General features: G+C 37.2%; 1 protein-coding gene across 1 annotated transcript in view; it reads left to right on the top strand.

Annotated features, from left to right (window-relative positions):
• The window catches only part of ABI3BP (ABI family member 3 binding protein), a 173,107-nt gene that overhangs the window by 136,457 nt on the left and 14,396 nt on the right, over positions 1-22,254 (top strand). The window contains exons 73-80 of the mRNA XM_087966474.1: positions 2,351-2,425; positions 5,230-5,304; positions 7,954-8,010; positions 8,531-8,605; positions 11,593-11,700; positions 12,446-12,553; positions 19,421-19,537; positions 22,066-22,131. Coding sequence (XP_087822600.1) covers positions 2,351-2,425; positions 5,230-5,304; positions 7,954-8,010; positions 8,531-8,605; positions 11,593-11,700; positions 12,446-12,553; positions 19,421-19,537; positions 22,066-22,131 — 681 coding nt within the window. The remainder of the gene's footprint in view (positions 1-2,350; positions 2,426-5,229; positions 5,305-7,953; positions 8,011-8,530; positions 8,606-11,592; positions 11,701-12,445; positions 12,554-19,420; positions 19,538-22,065; positions 22,132-22,254) is intronic.

Here is a 22,254-nt window from a genome sequence, read left to right as displayed (position 1 = left end):
AATGGCATGATTTGATAGCATGGTTGTAATTCAGGTTTTTTTTTTCTATAGATGAAAATAAATAATGAATCTACACTAATACATTTCACTTGTTTGTATATATATGTTATATAAAAAAGCATTGCAGAAAAGGATTTCTTAATGGAAACTGGAATAGTATTGAAACAGTACATTTGATTTACAATAACATGCCATTCTGGTGTAACATTTCCCCCTGTATAGTAGCTTTTAAAAAGCAGTGTATGTTATTTTTAAAAAAGAAACAATAATAGCAGTGGCAATAACACTTAGACTTGTATACTGCTTCATAGTGCTTTACAGTTAGTTCTAAGTAGTTTACAGAGTCAGCAAATTGCCCCGACAATCTGAGTCCTCATTTTACTGACCTTGGAAAGATGGAAGATTAAGTCAACCTTTAGCCCGACAGGATCAAATTGCTGGCAGTTGGCAGAATTAGTCTGCAATATTGCATTCTAACCACCATGGCTCTTTATAAGCATTTACTTCAATACTTATCCATACAAGTTTGTTCATATAAGCTATTGATAAGCTAAACACAAGGGAATCCTGCTCCATTTTCACTTGTGGCACACAGTTTTGCTGCCTTTATTTCTCTAGCCCCACTTGCAGATTATCTGTGGACAATTCATTTACCAGCAAAACATCAATCTGTATAAGCAAAAGGAACAGCGAATAGAAGTCCCAGAAGCCCTTGTGTATACTAGGTGGGGAGCTCATTCAATATAAAAGATTATGAAATTGCACAAAATTACTAATATAAAAGAATAAAAATCTTCTATTTTTTTTAAATTAGTAGAAATTAAAATAGCATCAGAGAAGCTGCTATGTTGCGGCGTATAGGCGACCGGGATAAGACGACCCCCACCACCACCGGAACCCCTCCAGAAACCCGGGGCTGCGCAGCCCCCCACCCCCCCCGGGCGCCCACAAACCCCCCCAGGCGGCGGGATGACAGCGGCGCAGCGGACCAGGAAGCCGAGGCGCCCGTCGTCAACAAGCATCCAGCCGCGTGGATATACCGGAGAGCGACCCCCCTTGGGCATGTTTTGGCAAAGCTACCGCAAAGAGGTATTTTAAGGAAATTGGGACTTATTAAGAAAAAGCCCTGGTTCAAGTCATTGCTTGACCAATCTGTGGGGAAAGAACTCTGACATTCATTCAGAGCAGATGGTTTTTAAAATGCAAATAATATTGTATTATAGAAATATAACTATTACATTACATTATTAGTATATACATTATAGAGCAGATGCACCAAAACAAATTCCTTGTGTGTCCAATCACACTTGGTCAATAAAGAATTCTATTCTATTCTATTCTATTCTATTCTATTCTATTCTATTCTATTCTCTACTCTACTCTACTCTACTCTACTCTACTCTACTCTACTCTACTCTATTCTAGAAGTACTACTATTACATAGTAATACTATTGTTTACTACCATACTACTTTCATATAACATCATTATCTAAATGCCTGATTGGCCAAAAGTAGATATAAAATATATAAACCCTACTTGGCCATGTTCTCAAACTCAGATTTCCTATAATTTTTAAACTGGAATTAAATCAGAATGTAGATTCATTATATAAGTAAATTGTCAAACAAGGGTTAAAACATTTGCATTGTTATAACATGAGTTTGGATTGCCTAAAATTGAAAAACTGAAATTGTATATGCAATTAAAATATTTTTATTTCAAATTTGATTCAGATTCATTAGAAGTATAAAACACCTGAATTGCTACAGAATCTTGAAATATGTTTTGGATGATTCCAAATTTGTATATATGCAATTAAAAATATTATAAACTTTTCTTATTGCAAAATTATTTCTTTATCATGTCCCAATAGATATAGACATAGAAAAGGGTTACACTCACATTGAGAGCAAATAACTCTGAATACTGAATACTGAATAAAATACTTCATTAATCTTTCTTGGCATCTTATAGGATGATAGAGCATATTAAATGCACCCACATTCTCTGCACACAATGTTTCACGGAACAACTGGAGGCATGTCCATCTGTGATTGTTACTTCCCAAGTCAGAAAAAGCCAAGCAAAAGGCAAAATGAAAGAACTGACAAGGATTAAATTTGTATGAATATTCATGAATATATGGCTCCCACTCAGATGCATGGATATTTGTTTTCCCAACTATTCTTTTAATGCAATAAAATCCTTCTGCCTAAGGTTGTTTTTTTTCATGTATTGGAGAGTGAATTATTTGGAACAAACTACATTAAACAAACTACTGAAAATTAACTTTCTTAATGTTTCCAGTTCTTTCATGATGACAAAAAAAATCATTTTTTGTCCCACAGAAACTATTCCATTCTCTCAAGATCTTATTACAACTATGGTACCTGTTGCCCCTGAAAAGACAAAGGAAACACTTGGTAATCATGTACAATAAAAATTATGCTCTTCTCTTGTTTGTTTGAAGGACAATTAATTTCCAGAAAAAAATGTTTTGTACTATTATAAATAATAACTATTTGCTTTTTTCGTACGTTTAGCTGTCCTTGGCACAAATATGCAGTAAACGTTGACTTTCACATAAAGAGTTTTAAAATAGCAGCACCACTTTAATATTATTGTTTTATATACTGGTAGTTGAACAATATAGTTGAACAACCTGGCAAGAGACATTACTTACCCAAGCATTTTATCTGACCTCTATCATATTCAGGTTACTTACACTTCATCTAATGCAAATTGGAGCCAGTTTCTTTGTTTCATCATTCCAATTGTTTTTGGAATATTTTTTTCTATTTTACTTTCTTAATGTTATACAGTTAAATGTTCTCCATCAAATTAAAATAAGGAAGATATGTATATTCGGGAAGAAGAAGATAGAGAAAGGAGGAAGGAAGAGGAGGAGGAGGAGAAAGGAGAAGGGGGAAGGAAGGAAGGAAGGAAGGAAGGAAGGAAGGAAGGAAGGAAGGAAGGAAGGAAGGAAAAGAAAGAAAGAAAGAAAGAAAGAAAGAAAGAAAGAAAGAAAGAAAGAAAGAAAGAAAGAAAGAAAGAAAGAAAGAAAGAAAGAAAGAAAGAAAGAAAGAAGAGGGTGAGGGGGCAACTGGTCTGAAGGTGGAAGAAATAGAGAAAGAAGATCAAGTCACCAGTGCTCTGAATCTTATTTGCTTCATTAAACCTCATAATATATGTGATTCTCTCAGTGAAGGGAAACAGCCACGACTGATTGTACAGAAAGTACCTTTAGCTGTTCCTTTGCAAATGCAGAATGATAGATAGAGAAGTATTTTTACAGGTAATTATTAGTACTCAAAACTATAGGTTGCCATACAGTATTCATATCTATTAGTATACTACAATTCTATCAATGTGCTCCATGGTCATATTATGGACAAAGCCACAATGTCTCCAATTATGTCAACAAAGGAAGAAAAAAAACACCCAGTGCAAACTTTGGATTAACTTTAGGTAGACATGAACTAGCCATATGTGTTATAAATAAAATAAAATGCAGAAAGTGATAGTCCAGAAATTTCAAAAATTCAGTGTCATTCAAATAGAAGTTCTGAATTCACGTAAACATGTTCTGCAAATATTATCTCTCATAATGAAAATACTAAGCAAAGTAATACCTGTCATTCAGAAATTTTTAAAGACAAAGATGATGGTGATAATGATGACAAAATATTGAGGCAATAATAACAACATTGTCTTTCTTTTTCAACCTTCTGCCCATGTGACTTTCATACCAGCTTTTATCAGCTGTTAAACAGATGCATTTCTGCACAGTATAATTCAGTTTAAATTCTTATTTCACTTTCCTCCAGTTCATTCTTAACCAATCAAATTATCCATGCTAACAATTCTACAGACCAAATCTGTAACTGAGTCTCATTTCTATATGTTCATATTATCATCCATATTTTTAGTTTCTGTATTTTTAGATCAAGGTATCCCAAATCCCCCCTTAGAGACTATTTAGAAGAGAAAAAGGTTTCCAAATCTCAATTTTCTGTAAAAAATATTGTCCTGTTGCCAGATTTAGCACAAATATCTCAACACAAGAAGAAAACTTGTCAGAAAATTTGCTTCTATACTCCTGTTTTCTTCTCTATTTCTAAAAGAAGACTAGAAATCCACTGCAAAAACTAAAATCACTGAAATTACAACCAACAGTAGTGTTAGATGAAATATTTATGCTCTTACTTTGTTTCGTATCATATCAAATTTGAAAAACTTTTCTTTGGGACAAGTTATATATCACTAGTTGCCTTGAATATTTTTGTATGTACAGATATACATACACACAAATATTTTGACCATGTTTGAAATATGCACTCAGCTGTTACATCTAAAATAATTAGGAACAATTATATTTATACCTTTGTAGTTAACATGATCACAGGCTCAAATGTGCAGTAGTTTTCAATACTTCTATATCATCTTTTATCAATCCTATTTCATGTGCAATGGAATCTGAATGATCTCCTAGACATGTTGGATCTCTTGGCTTCCTGTGACATTCTTAACCATGGACCACCTGGTTTGATCTTACTTGGATCAGAATGACTGAAACATGATGTATATTCTTACCACATCCCAGATACACTGTTATACTTAGCTTGAAAATGCCCCAGGAGCTACAACAGGCAAAAAATGCAACTATGCTTGTTGATTTATGTTGGATACAGAAGCTGTTACCAGTAGGCTTTTGGGTCAAGTCAAGGTGCTGGTTCTGGCTTACTTCTTCCAAATTCCTTTGTTACTTGGGTCTTCATTGCTCTCAGACCACTCACTTCATATGGGCACCTCTGTGAATTCTCGCTGGTAGAGAATTGGGTGAACAAATATGACTAAAACATGCCATAGGGAAATTAATAAACAATTTATTCCTTCATGATTATCAAAAATAACATCATTTTTATTGTAACACATTGATTTATATTGTAAAGATTTTTCCACATATGTTTTGTTTTGTTACTCTCTGTCAGATTCTAACATTGGTAGATAATGTCTTTTTTTCTACATTTCCTAATCAAGATATTGTTTCTCAGAGCTTGACTATTTCTCATTAACACTGGTTATATATTATCGCTCTGTTTCAAGTCAGCTACCAGAAACACATGCAATAATCTCTATTTTTATCTAGTGACTTTAAGTCATGTACTCTTATTTGAATAAAATACAAGCCATGATTCCTAATAAATATCCTATTCCCTTTTTCCAGATCCAAAAGAAACACAACTTCTTCCTTCAAAACCCAAACCATCTGACAAACAAGGAAAGAACAAGACTAAACCTGGTAGTTAAATTTTGATCAAATTCTCATAGATGAAATTTTTGAAACTGCTATTGTTGTTTTGAAATCTAACTGATGCAATATCTTGAAATACATAAACATTAACTTATTTTAGTTATCCATAACGACTCATAACAAAGCTATATAAAAAGTAAGGTTTTTTTCTAAAGAGCAAATATGTTAGGTATTATTGGGTATGCTACGTGCTAGTAAGTTCTTTTTTATACAATATATCACCCACCAATGTAATATTATATTTCAAAGTCAAATTTTAATATATTATATGAACAAGGTGTTCTCTCTCTTTCTCTCCCCCTCACACACACTCACACCACACCACACCACAATTGCTGTCTTCTAAATTTGATACAAGGCTTCATGAAAAAATGCCTGAGGAAAGTTTGGCTTTTTTATTTGCACAAAGAATTATGTTTCTTAATTTTTGATTTGCCCATTGTCTGTTATTATTTAACAGGGTAACCAAATTATAATGGAAGGAAAACAAAAAGGATGTAGGAAAAATGAATAATAACTTTTTATTCATCTCATATTTCTTATTTTCAAGCTAAATAATAATAAATGATAGGCTGGCAGGACTCTTTATGTATTGTTTCTATAAAAATAACTGCTCAGCAATCCAAAGCATACTGTGTCTCTTAAAAAGCAAGGAGAACAGACTTTCTAGGACACTACTCTCATCAGGCCTAATCAATATGACCATTGATCATGGTCTATTAGGATTCGACATTAGCAACATCTAGATTAATGATGGTGAACCTTTTTGGTGTGGTGTGCCAAAAGCATGTGTGCCAGCACATGCAATGCACCCCACCACCCCCACGCATGCACACACAACAGCCCCAAAATACCGGAAGTGATGAAACAGGCCCATTTTTTGGCCTCCAAAAGCTGCAGAGGCTTCCCTCGAACCCCCAGGAGGGTGAAAACAGCCTTCCTCTAGCTCCAGAGGCCCTCTGGAGGCTGAAAATGGGCACTTTCAGTATTTTCGATAGGCCCGTTTTTCGGCCTCCTGAAGCTGCAGAGGCTTCCCTCAAACCTCAAGGAGGCCAAAAAAGACCTCAAATGGGCTAAAAATCAGCTGGGAGGCCTGCGCATGTGCAGTGCAGGTAAGTTTGGCTGGAGCTCACGTGCCTGCACAAATGGGTCTACGTGCCACCTGTGGCACGCATGTCATAGGTTTACCATTAGGGATCTAGACAATCAGAAATCAAATAATCAAACAATAGCACCTACCAAAGCTTGGGAATTTTTGGGCTAGCAGCAAGAACTTTAATTCCTTTTTAGTTGTAAAAAGAATTCCCATAAGGAATGTCTGAATGCAATCTGTCCTTTTAGCTTTGGTTTGGCTTATTACTAACAGAGATGGAGAGAACCCCTCACATCTGCATTTATTTTGCAGTCTAAAAGATAAGATTTTGACAATAATTGGGATTAACAGTTAGTTACTGATATATTTTGGCTTGTTTGCTTTGGGGTTTTAGCTATTCAAACTACTAAAAATGCAGCCACAGCAATACTGCAGAGCCAAAACATTAGCAATATAAGCATACAAATCTTTAAAAAGGATAAGGATGGGGACTTGGTCAAGGGCAGTATCATGTGGTGATACAAAATTTATGATAGGATATAGCCAAAATCACATTGAAAACTAAATGGATATGAATGATGTATAGACAAGAGTAATCTTATTAAAACATAAACATTTGAGTTAATAGCCAAATCTTCCTTTGGTGCTAAAAGAAAATTAAGAATGATCTCCAAAATCATCATAAACTGTTCTTTTAACAGAATAAAAGGATACTAGGAATACATTCAATTGTGAATATTAATACAATAAGTAGATGTATACAATAAGCATGAGCTGTGGTGGCGCAGCAGTTAGAGTGCAGTACTGCAGGCTACTTCTGCTGACTGCTAGCTGCCTAAAATTTTACAGTTCAAATCTCACCAGGCTCAAGGTTGACTCAGCCTTTCTTTCTTCTGAGGTGGGTAAAATGAGGACCCAGATTGTTGGGGAAAATATGCTGACTCTGTAAAATCACTTAGAGCGGGCTCTAAAGTGGTATATAAGTCTAAGTGCTATTGCTATAGACGGCAGTGTGTTAGGATTCTTTTTCTTGCAATAATCTTGCTTGTTATTCTATTTCCAAATCTGGCTCACAGAACTACCTAACTGTGGCTGTGACTTTTCTTTTGTTCCCTATATCTTAACTGCAGCATACCCAGAATCAACTCAGCTTCACATGTTTCCAATTGTTCCAAGATATTATGGATGATTTATTTATCTATACCTTGAAGTTAACTGGAATGAGGATTTAGTCACTTAAATTTTATGCAGATTTATGAATCAGTGTGTGTGTGCACACACGTGTGTGTGTGGTGTGTGCGTGTGTGTAAATATATTACATAAATTCTCCACCTAAGTGTAGAAACTGACTATACAGAATACTACATCAAACAGATTTCTGAATCAGAAATCGTATTAATTCTAAATTTCCTGGTGCCAAAAATTTAATCTTCCTAGAACACCTGTAAGATTGCTTTGATGGACTAGTACTTTCTGTTTTGAAAGTCATAGTCTTATTCATATTGCATTTAAAAACAAAACTTAACATGTTTATTTTGTTTTAGCTTCATCTAAACTGAACAACAAAGTGACAGTCACCAAAACTCCACGTTTGAGAAAAGGTATTGCCTTCAAAATAGGAAACCCAGTCTACTAAAATCAATACAGAACAATATTTTAGCTGATCAGTTTATTACCTTGAATTAAAAGCAAAACTGTTTCTTGTCCTTGAAATACTGAACCATTTGGTGCTCTCTCCAGCCTCAATCACATATGTAATGTCCTGCTTGTTTTCTTACTTTCAGTGTCTCCATAAATATTCAGTGTGATTCTTCCCACTGAATAGTTGTTCTTTAGTATGTAATACTGCAGTTTTTTTCCAAAAGCCTCTCCAAAACACTGCATAGCAGTCAGTGTTTTGCTGTTGCAGATCACAAACATAAGCTGTATTTCAGTATGTTTACCTTTCCTCTTTTATTAACTGGAGCTAGCTAAGATGCAGCTTTTGGAGAGTTAATTTGGTGTAGTAGTTAAAATCAGTGAATAGGGATGAAGAAAGCTGGAATTTTAATAACCATAATGAAAATAAATATATTATTATCTCCAATCAGGTCCTAATAACCTTGACATTCCTTTTTTCAGTTGTCCACAGAACAACACCAGCTCCTCCTAGAACTAGAACACCAGGAGGATCGTCCTGGAGTAAAAAACCAAGAGGTAACACTTAAATATTATTCCTGATATTGTTGAAATGTTTAGTAGTGGCACCTTTACTTTGTTGCAGGTATGTTTAATGGTATACCTTGTGCTCCTTTGCTTATCTCTGTAAACAGATAAATAGAAAACAATAATATAATTGTGAAATAATTAGTTCTACAATCAAATGCCAGGAAGTAAAGCCATTCAGTAGACATGTATTTGGCGCTCTGTTAATGTTTATTTTACATTAAGAAAGTAACAGTAGATGCAAATAAAGAAAAAGATGTAATGTGAACCACAATTAACCCTTAACCCTGAGATTCTAACTGGAATTATTGAAGTGTAAACATGTCCTAACTTTTGGATGTGCCATAATTACTTCCAAGAAAAAAATCTAGTGGTTCTGACACTTTAATTGCAGCCTGAAAAGTGAAGGCTACAGAGAGAACAATTTGCTTACTCATTAAAAATATTTGTCAAGATCGAGCAAAATAAATTGAGTTAAGTAAGACAAATTTGGATTTAAAAAGTTTGGATTAAAAAAAATCAAATTATATAGGTTCTGAAATAGAAAACTATTTCTATTTCATATTAGATTTTGATAACCCATTCTTTACTAATTCTTAAATCAAAATAAATGTTACATTAAAAATAAAGAGGCAACAAATATTGTGCCTTTGTATAGAACAATTAATAATGTATGTTTTATACATTTAATATAAAAGAGAGAGTTTGGTATAGTAGTTAAGGCCTAAGAAACCAATTCTGAGTTTTCTTGGGCACACAACCAGCTGAGTGATCCTGCACTGGTCATTCTCTCTCAACCCTAAGAAGGAGGCAATGGAAAATCATATGAGAAATAAAACATTGGATTGTGTATTATCTAATGAACTCTGTTTCTCTATTTCTGTGCTTTTTTGCCTACTTTGTAGATAATTTATATTCCCTGCATTATCACATTTTCTATAAAAATATATGCTTAGAGGAATATCCAGACCCTTTTCTTTTAGATAATGTAGCTATTACTTGAGAAATAAGTTTAGTCTGACATTTGTTCTTATTAAGAAATACATCCCTGACTAATGAACAGAGCCAATTCCAAGTTAATGGGAATTTGGGCAAAGTATCTTTGGGCATGGACTCTCATCTGTCAAAGCAGTCTAATTGTTTACCTGGCTTTAATGTCCATACTTCAAGCAGCAATAGATGGTTTGGTTGGACATTTTAATGTTCCAAATATCCATGACCAAATGCAACTTTTAAGAAAATAAACTAAAGGAAGTTTGAGGCAGACCAACAGTGGACTCTGCCAAGGACCTCGGATGTCGAGAATGGCTGAAAGATGCCAGTTGATGATGTATCTATGGCAATGAAAGCTTTCTATGTAAGGTTTTCCATTTTGGATCATTTTTCAATTGACAGACAAAACATTTCCTTTTTTTTGCACTGGTATTTGGAATTTTAAAACATGCTGTGGGCTGTCTTACAAAATTGTTGATTGGGGATTTCACCAAATAGCTGTCCCAGGAACCATAAGCAAATACAAAACTGAAAAATGCTTGGAATAGATGCACACAAGTTGAAAATGTAGGTTGCAGTACTCAGAAATGTAACATTAAAAAAAGTTTTTTAGGCTTTTTTACTTACTTATATTGGCCACCCAGTAGATTATGAGCAGCATACAAAACTAGGGAAAAAAACCATGTAAACAGCTAAAAGTATTAAATCAGACAATCCTGACAAAATTGTCCTAATAAGCAACAAAATCAACAAAACAAAGGGCCATTAAACAAATAACAAACTTCAAACCTGGCTTGGCACCAAAGCTAGATTGTCTATTTTCTATGCTGCCACTTATGCCATACAATGCTGAACTAGGACAGATGTTGTATTAATATATATTTTCAAAAAAATTGGTGAAAAATGTTCAGTCTATGTTCCTGAGAGTCTAAAACACACATGTTCCCTCATGTGGAAACAGTCTTCTTCATACAAGATACAATCTTACATATGTGCTGCATGAAAGAGCTTTTTTAAGCTTGCTTCATTTAGTTCTTTTGAAAGGAAGTATGATAATATCTTCAAAGCTGAATGCATCTATTCTTGTGGGATCAGTGAGATTGAGCAGACCAATGTGTTATTGTGCTGCCTCTTTTACTATGATCTTTGCATGGAATAGTAGCTACTCGAAAACAAGATGGGTGGAAAGAATTCTCATCTTATTCTTAGACCAGTGTTCTATGATTACAAAGAAGGTTGCAGCTGTTTTCTGTCAGTTCTGGTGGTACTGTATGTTACAATTATTGGAATGAAGTAAGTTCAGTTACAGTAAAATGGTATGTTTATGAATAGGATTTACTTTGATTATGTTTCTACTGATTTTGTGACCGTTTTAAAATATTTAACATTGGTTTTTTTCTTATGTTTTTTTTAATTTTATATTTTATTTGTGGAATTCTTATAACTGATTGAAATACATTATAACTGATTGCTAAGCTAAGTAAATCTCTGTTCTCCAAAATTATCTTAAAAGTTACGTAGGATTTCGCCCACTATTCCTTTCACAGTCTTTATATATACAGACAGTATTTAATTGGGGGATTTATGGGGATTAGTCAGAAGATCATCAGAGACATGATCTTCATATAGCTTGTTTTTACTGAGAATTGAATCAGAATGTTCGATGCTTGAGTTAAGTGTTGTCTTTAAGTGGCTTGACTATTCTCTTTATGAACCTAAAAGCACAGGAAGATTCAAATAAATAAGAAAGAAGGAGTCAAAAAAAAAAAAGAATATGGTGTTATGCATAAAAGAATCTATCATGAATCAGGTCAAAAGTCAGTACAGTATTTTCTATTCTCATATTGGCCTATAAGAATTCAACCTTTAACATACAAGTAAAATAGTACTCACTTTCTCAACAATATTCCTCTGTTTAGTGAGATAACATATAGCTGTCACTGCTACTAGCTGATAATACTTTTATCTTTATTTTTAATTCTAAGGTGAGAAATTAACAAATGAAGATGTTCCAAAGCCGCTTCATCCAAGCTCTAGTACTAATTCTAGTGTATCAGTGGATTCCACAGTTGTAAGAAAAAAACCAGATCCAGGTAAAATGTGTTCACTATGCATTACATAGTATTTTCCCTGATCTTTATCCAGTGTCATTCTTATCAGATTCATTATATTGCATATAAGGAATAATAATAATAATAATAATAATAATAATAATAATAATAATAATAATAATAATAATAATAATAATAATAATAATAATAATAATAATAATAATAATAATAATAATAATATAATAATAGAATAATAAAGAAAAATGGCTGTATTTAAACTTCCTCTTCCAAGCAGAATCTTGCTGAATCTTGCCATGGATAGCAGTATCTTATTTTTGGCTTTAGGGAAAATCAAGCTGCTGAGATAGATAGATAGATAGATAGATAGATAGATAGATAGATAGATAGATAGATAGATAGATAGATAGATAGATAGATAGATAGATAGATAGATAGATAGATAGATGGATGGATGGATGGATGGATGGATGGATGGATGGATGGATGGATGGATGGATGGATAGATAGATAGATAGATAGATAGATAGATAGATAGATAGATAGATAGATAGATAGATAGATAGATAGATGATAGATGATAGATAGATGAGACAGAGAGAAATGAGAGAGAGATGTGTGAAAGAGATGAGGTGTGTGTGTGTGTGAGAGAGAGACAGAGAGACAGAGAGACAGAGACAGAGACAGAGACAGAGAGAATTGACTGACTGAAATTACATGATGTGTGGTTCCTCCATTAACAGTGGTGTCTTGTAACATTATACAATAGCTACACTACCTGGTTCTCCACGACCTCCTTTAGCTCCTGCCAGACCTACACCAATACGAAGAAAACCTTTACCACCCAACAATATAACTGGTAAACCTGGCCGTTCAGGTATGTCATCCTCCTAAGGGTTTTTTTCTTATGTTTATTCTCATATTGCACACAGTTCTCTTTATCAAGGGGTACTTATATTCAGTATAACTAGAAAACAAGTGTGGCCATGTAGCAAAATGGACAGCAAACAAATAAATAATAAAGTATGCCTTTTGTTTATTAAATACAATTGATAGTCATGTGATCAGTCATCCAAACATTCATTTGAACTATTCCAACCTTTTGCAAAGATATTATAGTGCTTCCAGGCAAAATATTTATTAATCCTGTGTTATTCATGGGATTGATGAGCAGAGAAGAAACATTACCTGCCCTGTGTAATTCTTCTGTGTCCTCCCCCTTCCTGCATATGTACTTTTTACCAATATTCTTTTGCCCACAGAATATGTATATCCACTTGTAAGTCGATATTCAAATAGTGCACTATGCAGGAGTTGATATTTGATATTTGATATGAGAAATATTGTGGGTCTATCCACAATAAACTTGTATTGGAGGGACAAACAAGAACCCAGTGAGAGATTTTACAGAAATATTTACATATTACCCAATTCTTCAGAATGGGGATATGAAAATACAAATTCAAGCTTGCCATAAGAAAGAACATTCCAACCTGCGGGCAAACAATAGCAATACAGAATTGTATTGTACATTGTAAAGTGAATTTTGGCCAAGTTTTTTTTTTACAATCGGAATAAATATATTTTGTATAGATAAACTGGATTAAGCTTACTTGTTTAATCTTTTAATTGCATACGATGCCATATGCTAATTAATAGAAAATAAACTACAAACTGTATAGATATGGAGTACTAGAAACATCTTAAATACATTTATACATTAACCACTTATATTCAAGAATTTATATTTGGGTGAAAATTCATATCTGTATCTCTTTGTGTAAAATTACCCAAAGAGAACATTTTTATTAATCCCTTTGATTAATGAATATATTTTACTGTTATGTCCCACCTTCTAAAATAAACAGTTAAGGCTGAAAGCAGCAGTCCTTGTAAAGAAAGGCAGCAAACAGGAAAATGTTATGTCCCACCTTTTAAAGTAAACAGATAAGGCTGAAAGCAACAGTCCTTGTAAAGAAAGGCAGCAAACAGGAATTTTCACAGATAGCTCCAATAAGTAAAAGTTCCAACGAACTAAATCCAAGACTCAACAAGATTCTTCAGATCAAAATCCTTCACAAAATAATTCCAATAAGTAGAAGTTCCAACGAATTAAATCCAAATCCCAACAAGATATTTCAGATCAAAATCCTCCAAACTGTGCTCTTCAGTTCTCCTTGAAATAGACACTTTGTTCCGGACAAAGTGCAAAGTCATATCTCTCCCTTTATAGAGTAACTAATTAGTCTAATTGCTGGTCTGCTCTCCTACTGTATCCTCGTTGGTTCCTCCTTGTCAGGAGACGCCTTGTCCTGACATCTACCCAGCAATCATCCAAATTATCATCTTCTTCACCTGAAGATATCATTGGTTCCTCATTATCACCCGCTCCCGGCTGACCACCTAATTGAAGGGTGGAGGAGTTTGAAGGTTCAAGCCGATCTTGCAAATCAAATGCATTCATCTCCTCCTCATCGTTAGAACTTGCTGATTCATATAAGTCCTCCTCGCTGGAGCTGTCATTCAAAAAACCTGTAGCAGATGCCGGAATCACAACACTATCCTCACCGCAGGGCCCTTCCCCCGGTCTGGCGATCCGGATGCGGTTTCAAGGGAAGCGTGCATGAAAGTCTCGAAGCAGATCCGAAGCATGAAGTGTAGACGCATCCGTCCAGGAACAAACCTCCGAGTCATCTACCCTCCTCCTGACCAAATACTGGAAGCGACCTTTGAGCCAACGGGAATCAAGGACGTCCGACCACCATATCGTCAACAGCAGGCTCCTCAGAAGGCAATGATAACGGACCCGGTTCAGCAGAATCACGTAATCGACAAACAGAAGAATCAGGAATCAAAAGAGATCGATGAAAGACGGGTGAATACGCATGGATCGTGGCAAAGTGAGGCGGTATGCCACGGGATTAATAACTGCCTCAATCGGGAACGGACCAATAAACCGATGATCAAGTTTTCTAATAGGGCGATCGACCTTCAGATGTTTTGTAGATAGCCACACTTTATCACCCACAACTAACGGAGGTGTATCTCGACGGGACCGATCTGCAAACCGCTTATAATCTTCTTTTGCCTTGTTCAATTGTTGTATCAGTAGACGCGAACTGCGTGTAGTTCTTCCAAAAACTCTCGGGTCTCAGGAACCGGGAATCCATCATAGTTAATGGAAGAAACGCAGATGATAACCCATATTTGCAAAAAATGGCGTGACACGGGTGGAGGTATGCTGCGAGTTGTTAAACGCGAATTCTGCTAACGGGAGGTATTTCACCCAATCGCTTTTGTCGCAAATTAACAAAACATCTCAAATAGTGAGTAAGAATCCCAATCACCTTCTCCGTCCCGCCATCAGTTTCGGATGGTGCGCTGACGCTAAACATACTTTCACTTGCAAAGCCGCCATTAACTGTTTCCAAAATTCTGCCGTAAACTGGACCCCACGATCAGAAACCACTCTATCAGGCAGTCCATGTAGATGGAAGATATGTTGCAAAAATAACTGAGCCGTAGTGCGGGACGATGGTAATTTCCGACAGGGAATGAAATGGGCCATTTTAGTCAACATATCCACTACCACAAGCACTGTTGTGAACCCCGATGAAGACGGTAAATGTGTCAGAAAGTCCATAGAGATCGCTCCCCATGGTCTACTTGGAGTCGGCAAGGGTTGCAAAAGTCCAGGAGGTGCACCGGATGCTGCTTTCGCTTGCCTACATTGAACGCAAGAAGCGACGTAAGAAGACACATCATGACGAACTCGAGGCCACCAAAAGTCCGAGTGACCAAATGCAAGGTCTTGTGTAATCCAAAATGACCAGCGGCTGGGTTATCATGACATTGTGTCATGATGAGAGCCCTCAACGGTCTGGTAGGCACATATAATAAACCCCGATATCGAAGCAGATCGCCTTCAAAAGACCATGGAGAAGTTGGGCCAATGTCCTCCCGTCTCTGCTGCGTCCACGCATCCAAACGTTGCGCCTCTCGTAGTTGGGCCCGTAAATCTACCGGTTCCTGCAGTACGGCTAGAGATTCCGGTGGTAACACTGTCCGTAAAGGAAGAGGATCTTCGCACAAGTATACTCCGGTTTCCGAGATAATGCATCCGCCCTCCGGTTCTGACCACTTGGAACGTAAGTAACCGAGAAATTAAATCTGGCAAAAATAACGACCAACGAATCTGCCTTTGATTCAATTTCCTAGCCGTGGTCAAATGTTCCAGGTTCCTATGATCTGTCCGAACCTCCACCTTGTGTCGAGCTCCTCCAAATGATGTCTCCAAGTCTCAAAAGCAACCTTAATAGCTAACAACTCTTTTTCCCAAATGGTATAGTTGCGTTCGAGCTGTAAGCTTCCTAGAATAATAAGCGCAAGGAAACAAAGAGCGCCATCCTCCGAAGCTTGTAACAGCACTGCTCCGATAGCGACATTAGAAGCATCTGTCTCGACCACAAATGGGCGATCCGGATCAGGATGCTTCAATATGGGTTCAGTTATAAATGCTTTTTCAAAGTGTCAAAAGCCTGTTGTTGTGGAGGCCCCCACACAAATGGAACCTTCTTACAAAGAAGCTGGGTTATGGGATCCATTATCTTCGCAAAACCTGGAATGAAAGTCCGATAATAGTTGGCAAATCCTAAAAGTCGTTGCACATCTTTAACCCGACGAGGAGCTTCCCAACTACACAACGCCTCAACCTTTTTGGGGTCCATAGCAATGCCCACAGGAGAAATAATGTGTCCCAAGAATTGATAGACGACTGAAAAAAAGAAACATTTTTCTAATTTAGCATAAAGTTTATGTTCCCGAAGACGCTGAAGCACTTGACGCACCTGCTGAAGATGTTGCTCTTTAGATTTTGAATAAATCAAAATGTCGTCCAAATATATGACAACAAACTTATCCAACATGTCTCGAAAGATATCGTTCATTAAATGTTGAAATACAGCAGGAGCGTTGGTCAAACCAAATGGCATAACGGTGTACTCGAAATGACCATAACGAGTGCCAAAAGCCGTCTTCCACTCGTCTCCCTTACGCATCCGAACCAAATTGTAAGCTCCACGTAAGTCAAGTTTCGTGAAAATTGTAGCTTCCGTAACCGCTCCAACAATTCGGAGATGAGCGGTAAAGGATAGCTATTTCTCACAGTGATAGCATTTAGCGTCTATAGTCACAACAAAGGCGGTTCTCCGACTTCTTCTTGACAAAGAGAACGGGTGCTGAAAGAGGGGATGACGAAGGTCGAATAAATCCCCGAGCTAGATTTTTATTCAAAAATTCTCGAAGTGCAACTAGTTCAGGCTCAGACAAAGAATACAACCTCCCCTTTGGTAATGGGCGTCCGGTATCAAATCCACGGGACAGTCGTAAACACGATGTGGTGGTAATTGATCTGCCTCCTGTTCACTGAAAACATCGGGGAAATCCGACAGCTCTGAAGGAATCGAGGCAGCAGAAGCGACAATATGTTGGCCTGCGCAGACATGTCTCAGGTGGTCCACACATTGCAGGCTTGGAAAAGAAACAGCGTTCTGCGCCCAAGCCACCAACGGATCGTGTAGACGCAGCCAGGATACTCCGAGCACCAAAGGAAGATGGAGGTTCAAGTGATATAAAACTTATCGCCTCCTCGTGATCCCCAATACGCATACGCAGTGGTTGGGTGGCAAAGCGAATAGGTCCCGACTTGAGTTCGCGCCCATCTACGGTTTCCACCTGCATGGGGGATTCACAGGCACTAAAGGAACTTTGAAATGTTTTACAAAATCATAATCCATAAAGCTAGTCGTAGCCCCTGAATCCACCAGTGCCACGGCAGGGATTCCCTCCTTCCGAGATTGCAAGAATATGCGAGTGTCCAAAAGTAAATGTCGAGGAGGGCCAGAATTAACTTCAGCAATTTGAGATGAAAGTGAATACTGTGCCCGACCTAGGGTTTCCTGAGGTCGGGCCTACCCGTTTCCCGACGGACCAGCAATGGGTTTTGATACAGGTCCACGAGTCCCCTTCCGAGTGCAGGAATTTGCAAAATGTCCCGAACCCCGCAATAAAGGCACAAACCTTCCTGAAATCTTCTCGATCGTTCCTGAACTGTTAAACGAGGGCGGAGTGCGCCTATCTCCATCGGCTCCTCTGCTGGAATTCTGGATTGGAAAACCCTCATAGGCGGGGTGCGTGAACGAGGAAACACAGGTGGCTCTGCAACGGTCCGTTTACACCCACGATGTTGTAGGCGAGCTTCAATACGTAAGCATTGAGTAATCAATGTGTCCAAAGTTGAAGCACGCTCTGCATGAATTAGTTCATCCTTGATAATGTCGGACAAACCCTCTTGGAATGCTGCCATGTGAGCTGGTTCATTCCAGGTGGAGTCCATACACAACAAGCGAAATTCTGCAACGTATTCTTGCAATGAGTGTTTACCTTGAATAATATCCTCAATTTTTCTGTCCACAGTTTGAGATTTAATTGGATTCTCAAACATAACGTTCATCTGTTGAATAAACCCTGGAAATCGTCCAGTAATGGACTATCTTGTACTAATAAGGGAGTAGCCCATTTGGCAGCCTGCCCGGTTAACAAACTAATAATAAAGCCAATTTTAACTCGATCGGTTGGAAAATCCTCCGGCCTCACAGAAAAATACAATTGGCACTGACCCAAAAATGTTGAAAACATGTCCGTTTGCCCAGAAAATTTATCTGGCATAGCTATCGGAATTTTTCTCACAGGGGTGCAGGGGAACTCCAGCTGCAGCTGAAACAGTTTGAGAATTGGCAATGAACGATAATAATTGTGTTACCTGATTTTGAAGGGATACGTTGCTCTGAAGTAATTGATTTATTTGCATCTGTTGCTGCTCCACCAATTGTTGCATTTGAGTTGAATCCATCGTTGCAAAGATGGTCTGTTGGGTCCGAACAAAAATGTTATGTCCCACCTTCTAAAATAAACAGTTAAGGCTGAAAGCAGCAGTCCTTGTAAAGAAAGGCAGCAAACAGGAAAATGTTATGTCCCACCTTTTTAAAGTAAACAGATAAGGCTGAAAGCAACAGTCCTTGTAAAGAAAGGCAGCAAACAGGAATTTTCACAGATAGCTCCAATAAGTAAAAGTTCCAACGAACTAAATCCAAGACTCAACAAGATTCTTCAGATCAAAATCCTTCACAAAATAATTCCAATAAGTAGAAGTTCCAACGAATTAAATCCAAATCCCAACAAGATATTTCAGATCAAAATCCTCCAAACTGTGCTCTTCAGTTCTCCTTGCAAATAGACACTTTGTTCCGGACAAAGTGCAAAGTCATATCTCTCCTTTATAGAGTAACTAATTAGTCTAATTGCTGGTCTGCTCTCCTACTGTATCCTCGTTGGTTCCTCCTTGTCAGGAGACGTCTTGTCCTGACATCTACCCAGCAATCATCCAAATTATCATCTTCTTCACCTGAAGATATCATTGGTTCCTCATTATCACCCGTTCCCGGCTGACCACCTAATTGAAGGGTGGAGGAGTTTGAAGGTTCAAGCCGATCTTGCAAATCAAATGCATTCATCTCCTCCTCATCGTTAGAACTTGCTGATTCATATAAGTCCTCCTCGCTGGAGCTGTCATTCAAAAACCTGTAGCAGATGCCGGAATCACAACATTTTACCATTATGACATGTTTACTTTACAATCAAGCTGTGTAAATTCCAATTGATTCAAATTCTTTTTATTTTCCTATAGGAAATGTCTTGATGCCACGAGCATCAACATCTATAGCAAAACCCACTTGGCCAAGTTCCCTTGTGAAAACAAATTCACCTAAAAAGCTACCGACAGCAGCAGCTTCTCCAGATTACAGTAAGTATGGAATAGCACACTTCCAAGTTCCATGTTTTTATTAATCTCAGTCTTGTAGCTTAACACCTAAATTAATAGCAATTCCAATAGTTACGATACCAATCCAGTGCACATTTTTCTTACATTACTCTATTAAATACGATACCTTACTTCTGCGAGCCTTAGGAGTAGTCATGAGAGTCCTAACAGGTTGACTGCAGGAAAGTTGGGAACTGAGACAGGTTTGATGTTGCAGTTACAACCATTTGCATTTGCTTCTGTAATAGCAATAGCAACAGCACTTAGACATATACCACTTCGCAGTGCTTTGCAGTCCTCTCTAAGTGGTTTACAGAGTCAGCATATTGCATAATATTTGATCCTGGGATTTGCCTAAGAAAGATAAACATGACATCCAAGACAAACACGATTTTGTTGAAATTTTAATAAGTAACTAACGAAAGAATATCGGAAAACTATGGTTTTCCCTGACAAGGGCTGTAATGTGCATGGGCTTAGTGAGGAAATTAGTAGCTATGTTACATTAGTGCATTTTCATAAATTCTGTGACATTAGAAAGGAACAGTAAAGGGCACAAGTTTATCAAAGTATATAGGATGGTTAAAACAATAGGGCATTGTGAAGAACACCAAACGGACTTTTTCAAACTATGAAAATAGGCATTAAATGTGATTCAATTTCATAAACCTAAAATAGTTTTAAACATACTCATGCTAAAAGAATTTGAATGGTTCATTCTGAATGGTATCTCATATTGTTTCAATCAGTTCCAGAAGCATTATAAAATTCCATGCTAATTCTCACTTATTTCAAAAGGACCTGTATATTGAACAATGGTGGGATTCAATTTTTTTTACTACCGGTTCTGTGGGCATGGCATGGTGAGTGTGGCAGGGGAAGGATACTGTAAAATCTTCAGTCAGAGGTGGTATTTGCCGGTTCTCCGAACTACTCAAAACTTCCGCTACCGGTTCTCCAGAACTGGTCAGAACCTGCTGAATACCATCTCTGATATTGAACCAGTCACTTAAGATTATATTGATCAATATATTTAATTTACATTAATTTTACTTGACATTCTTTTCTGCTAGAAGAATATTGGTTTATATGTTTCCCTAGCTATTAAGATAAACAGCATGATTTAAAATAAAGGATTAAATTAGTTTAATTTCAGCATTTTTAAGTGTTGCCCTCTCTACAGAGGTAATAAAACAAATAGATTATTGAAATAACTTTCCACAAAAATGTTCAGAAAAAACAAAACCCCTTTTTTTAAATTGTAAAGAGTTATAGCATCATGAAGTTACTAATTTGGGGAGCAATGGGTTGAAACGAAACCCTTGCAAGACTGAGTGGTTCTACGTTTGGGGTTCATTGGCTCATGGAGAATTGGCACCTTTGGTCTTGGATGATGTAGCACTACCCCAAACAGACAGCATTCATAATCTAGAGGTTTTTCTGGATTCATGACTTTTCCTGGACTCGAAGAGCAGGTGGCAGTCGTGGCCAGGAGGACATTCGTGCAACTGCAGGTTGTACACCAGTTACGCCCTTTCCTAGACCAACAGTCCCCCTCAGTCACTCATGCCTAGTCACTTCCTGTCTTGACTATTACAACGTGCTCTACATGGAGCTGCCTTTGAAGAGCATCCAGAAGCTCCAGTTGGTGCAAAATGCAGTTGTCCGCATGGTTTTGTGCACACCCCAGTGTGCACATGCATCACCTCTCCTGCAGGAGCTGCATTGGTTGCTGATTTGCTTCTGGGTGTAATTCAAAAGTTATCATATTTAAAGCCCTTCATGGCTTGGGACCAGGTTATCTTAGGGACCGTCTCTTGCCAGTCACATCTACCTGACCCATCAGAGCAGGGAGGCAGGGAATGTTGTAGGTCCTATCCCCAAGGGAGATACACCTGGTGGGACCCAGAAGAAGGGCCTTCTCCATGGTGACTCCCTCTCTCTGGAACATCATACCCCCAGAGATTAGAATGGCCCCCACTCTAATACTCTTCCGGAAGGTGCTGAAGACCTAGTTCTACCAGCGGGCCTGGGGAACCCAGAGCAGGATGGAGCCCATTAAATGGCTCATGTGATCTGCTATCATTGGGGCGGGGTGGGTGAGTCTTGGGGGATGATTCTGTTATATTGTACTATGTTAATTTATTTGATTCTTTTTGTTAGTTTTTATTGTTTTAAATGTGGTTTTATATACTGTAAGCGGCCTTGAGTTGCCATGGGCGAATAGGCGGCAATATAAATTCAACAAACAAACAAACAAACAAATAAATAAATAAAATTTACTAATTTGATTTCTTGGATTAAGATGATCAAAGTTTCAACAATTCAAAGCAACTTTATTATTTTACAATGCTACATTTCCTAAGAAAATGTTAACATGATTCCAAGCATGATCTAAGGAGAGGTTTTTAAATGAGGTATGATTAAAATGAGAGCTTTTGAACAGAAAATGTTTTTACAAGGTAGAAAATCAGGGTTTCCATTAATGTTTGCTCTTGTTGTTTGCTTAGGCAATCCAATGTTCAGTTCTATTCCTACAACTGAGACTGATATTACAGGCACACCAAGGTATACAGGTATGTTTAAAATATCTCATAAGAAAAAAAACTGCTAAGCAATATATGCTCTTTTTATCTTTCACTTTCTTAAAATAAATTCTTTTTAATAATATTGTGTTATTTTATAAGTAGACATCAGAG

The sequence above is a fragment of the Notechis scutatus genome, chromosome 5, assembly GCF_049901735.1.
Source record: "Notechis scutatus isolate UNSWTSFEM ecotype Mainland chromosome 5, rNotScu1.2, whole genome shotgun sequence".
Lineage (NCBI taxonomy): Eukaryota > Metazoa > Chordata > Lepidosauria > Squamata > Elapidae > Notechis > Notechis scutatus.
This window is presented reverse-complemented; position numbering and strand designations above follow the sequence as displayed.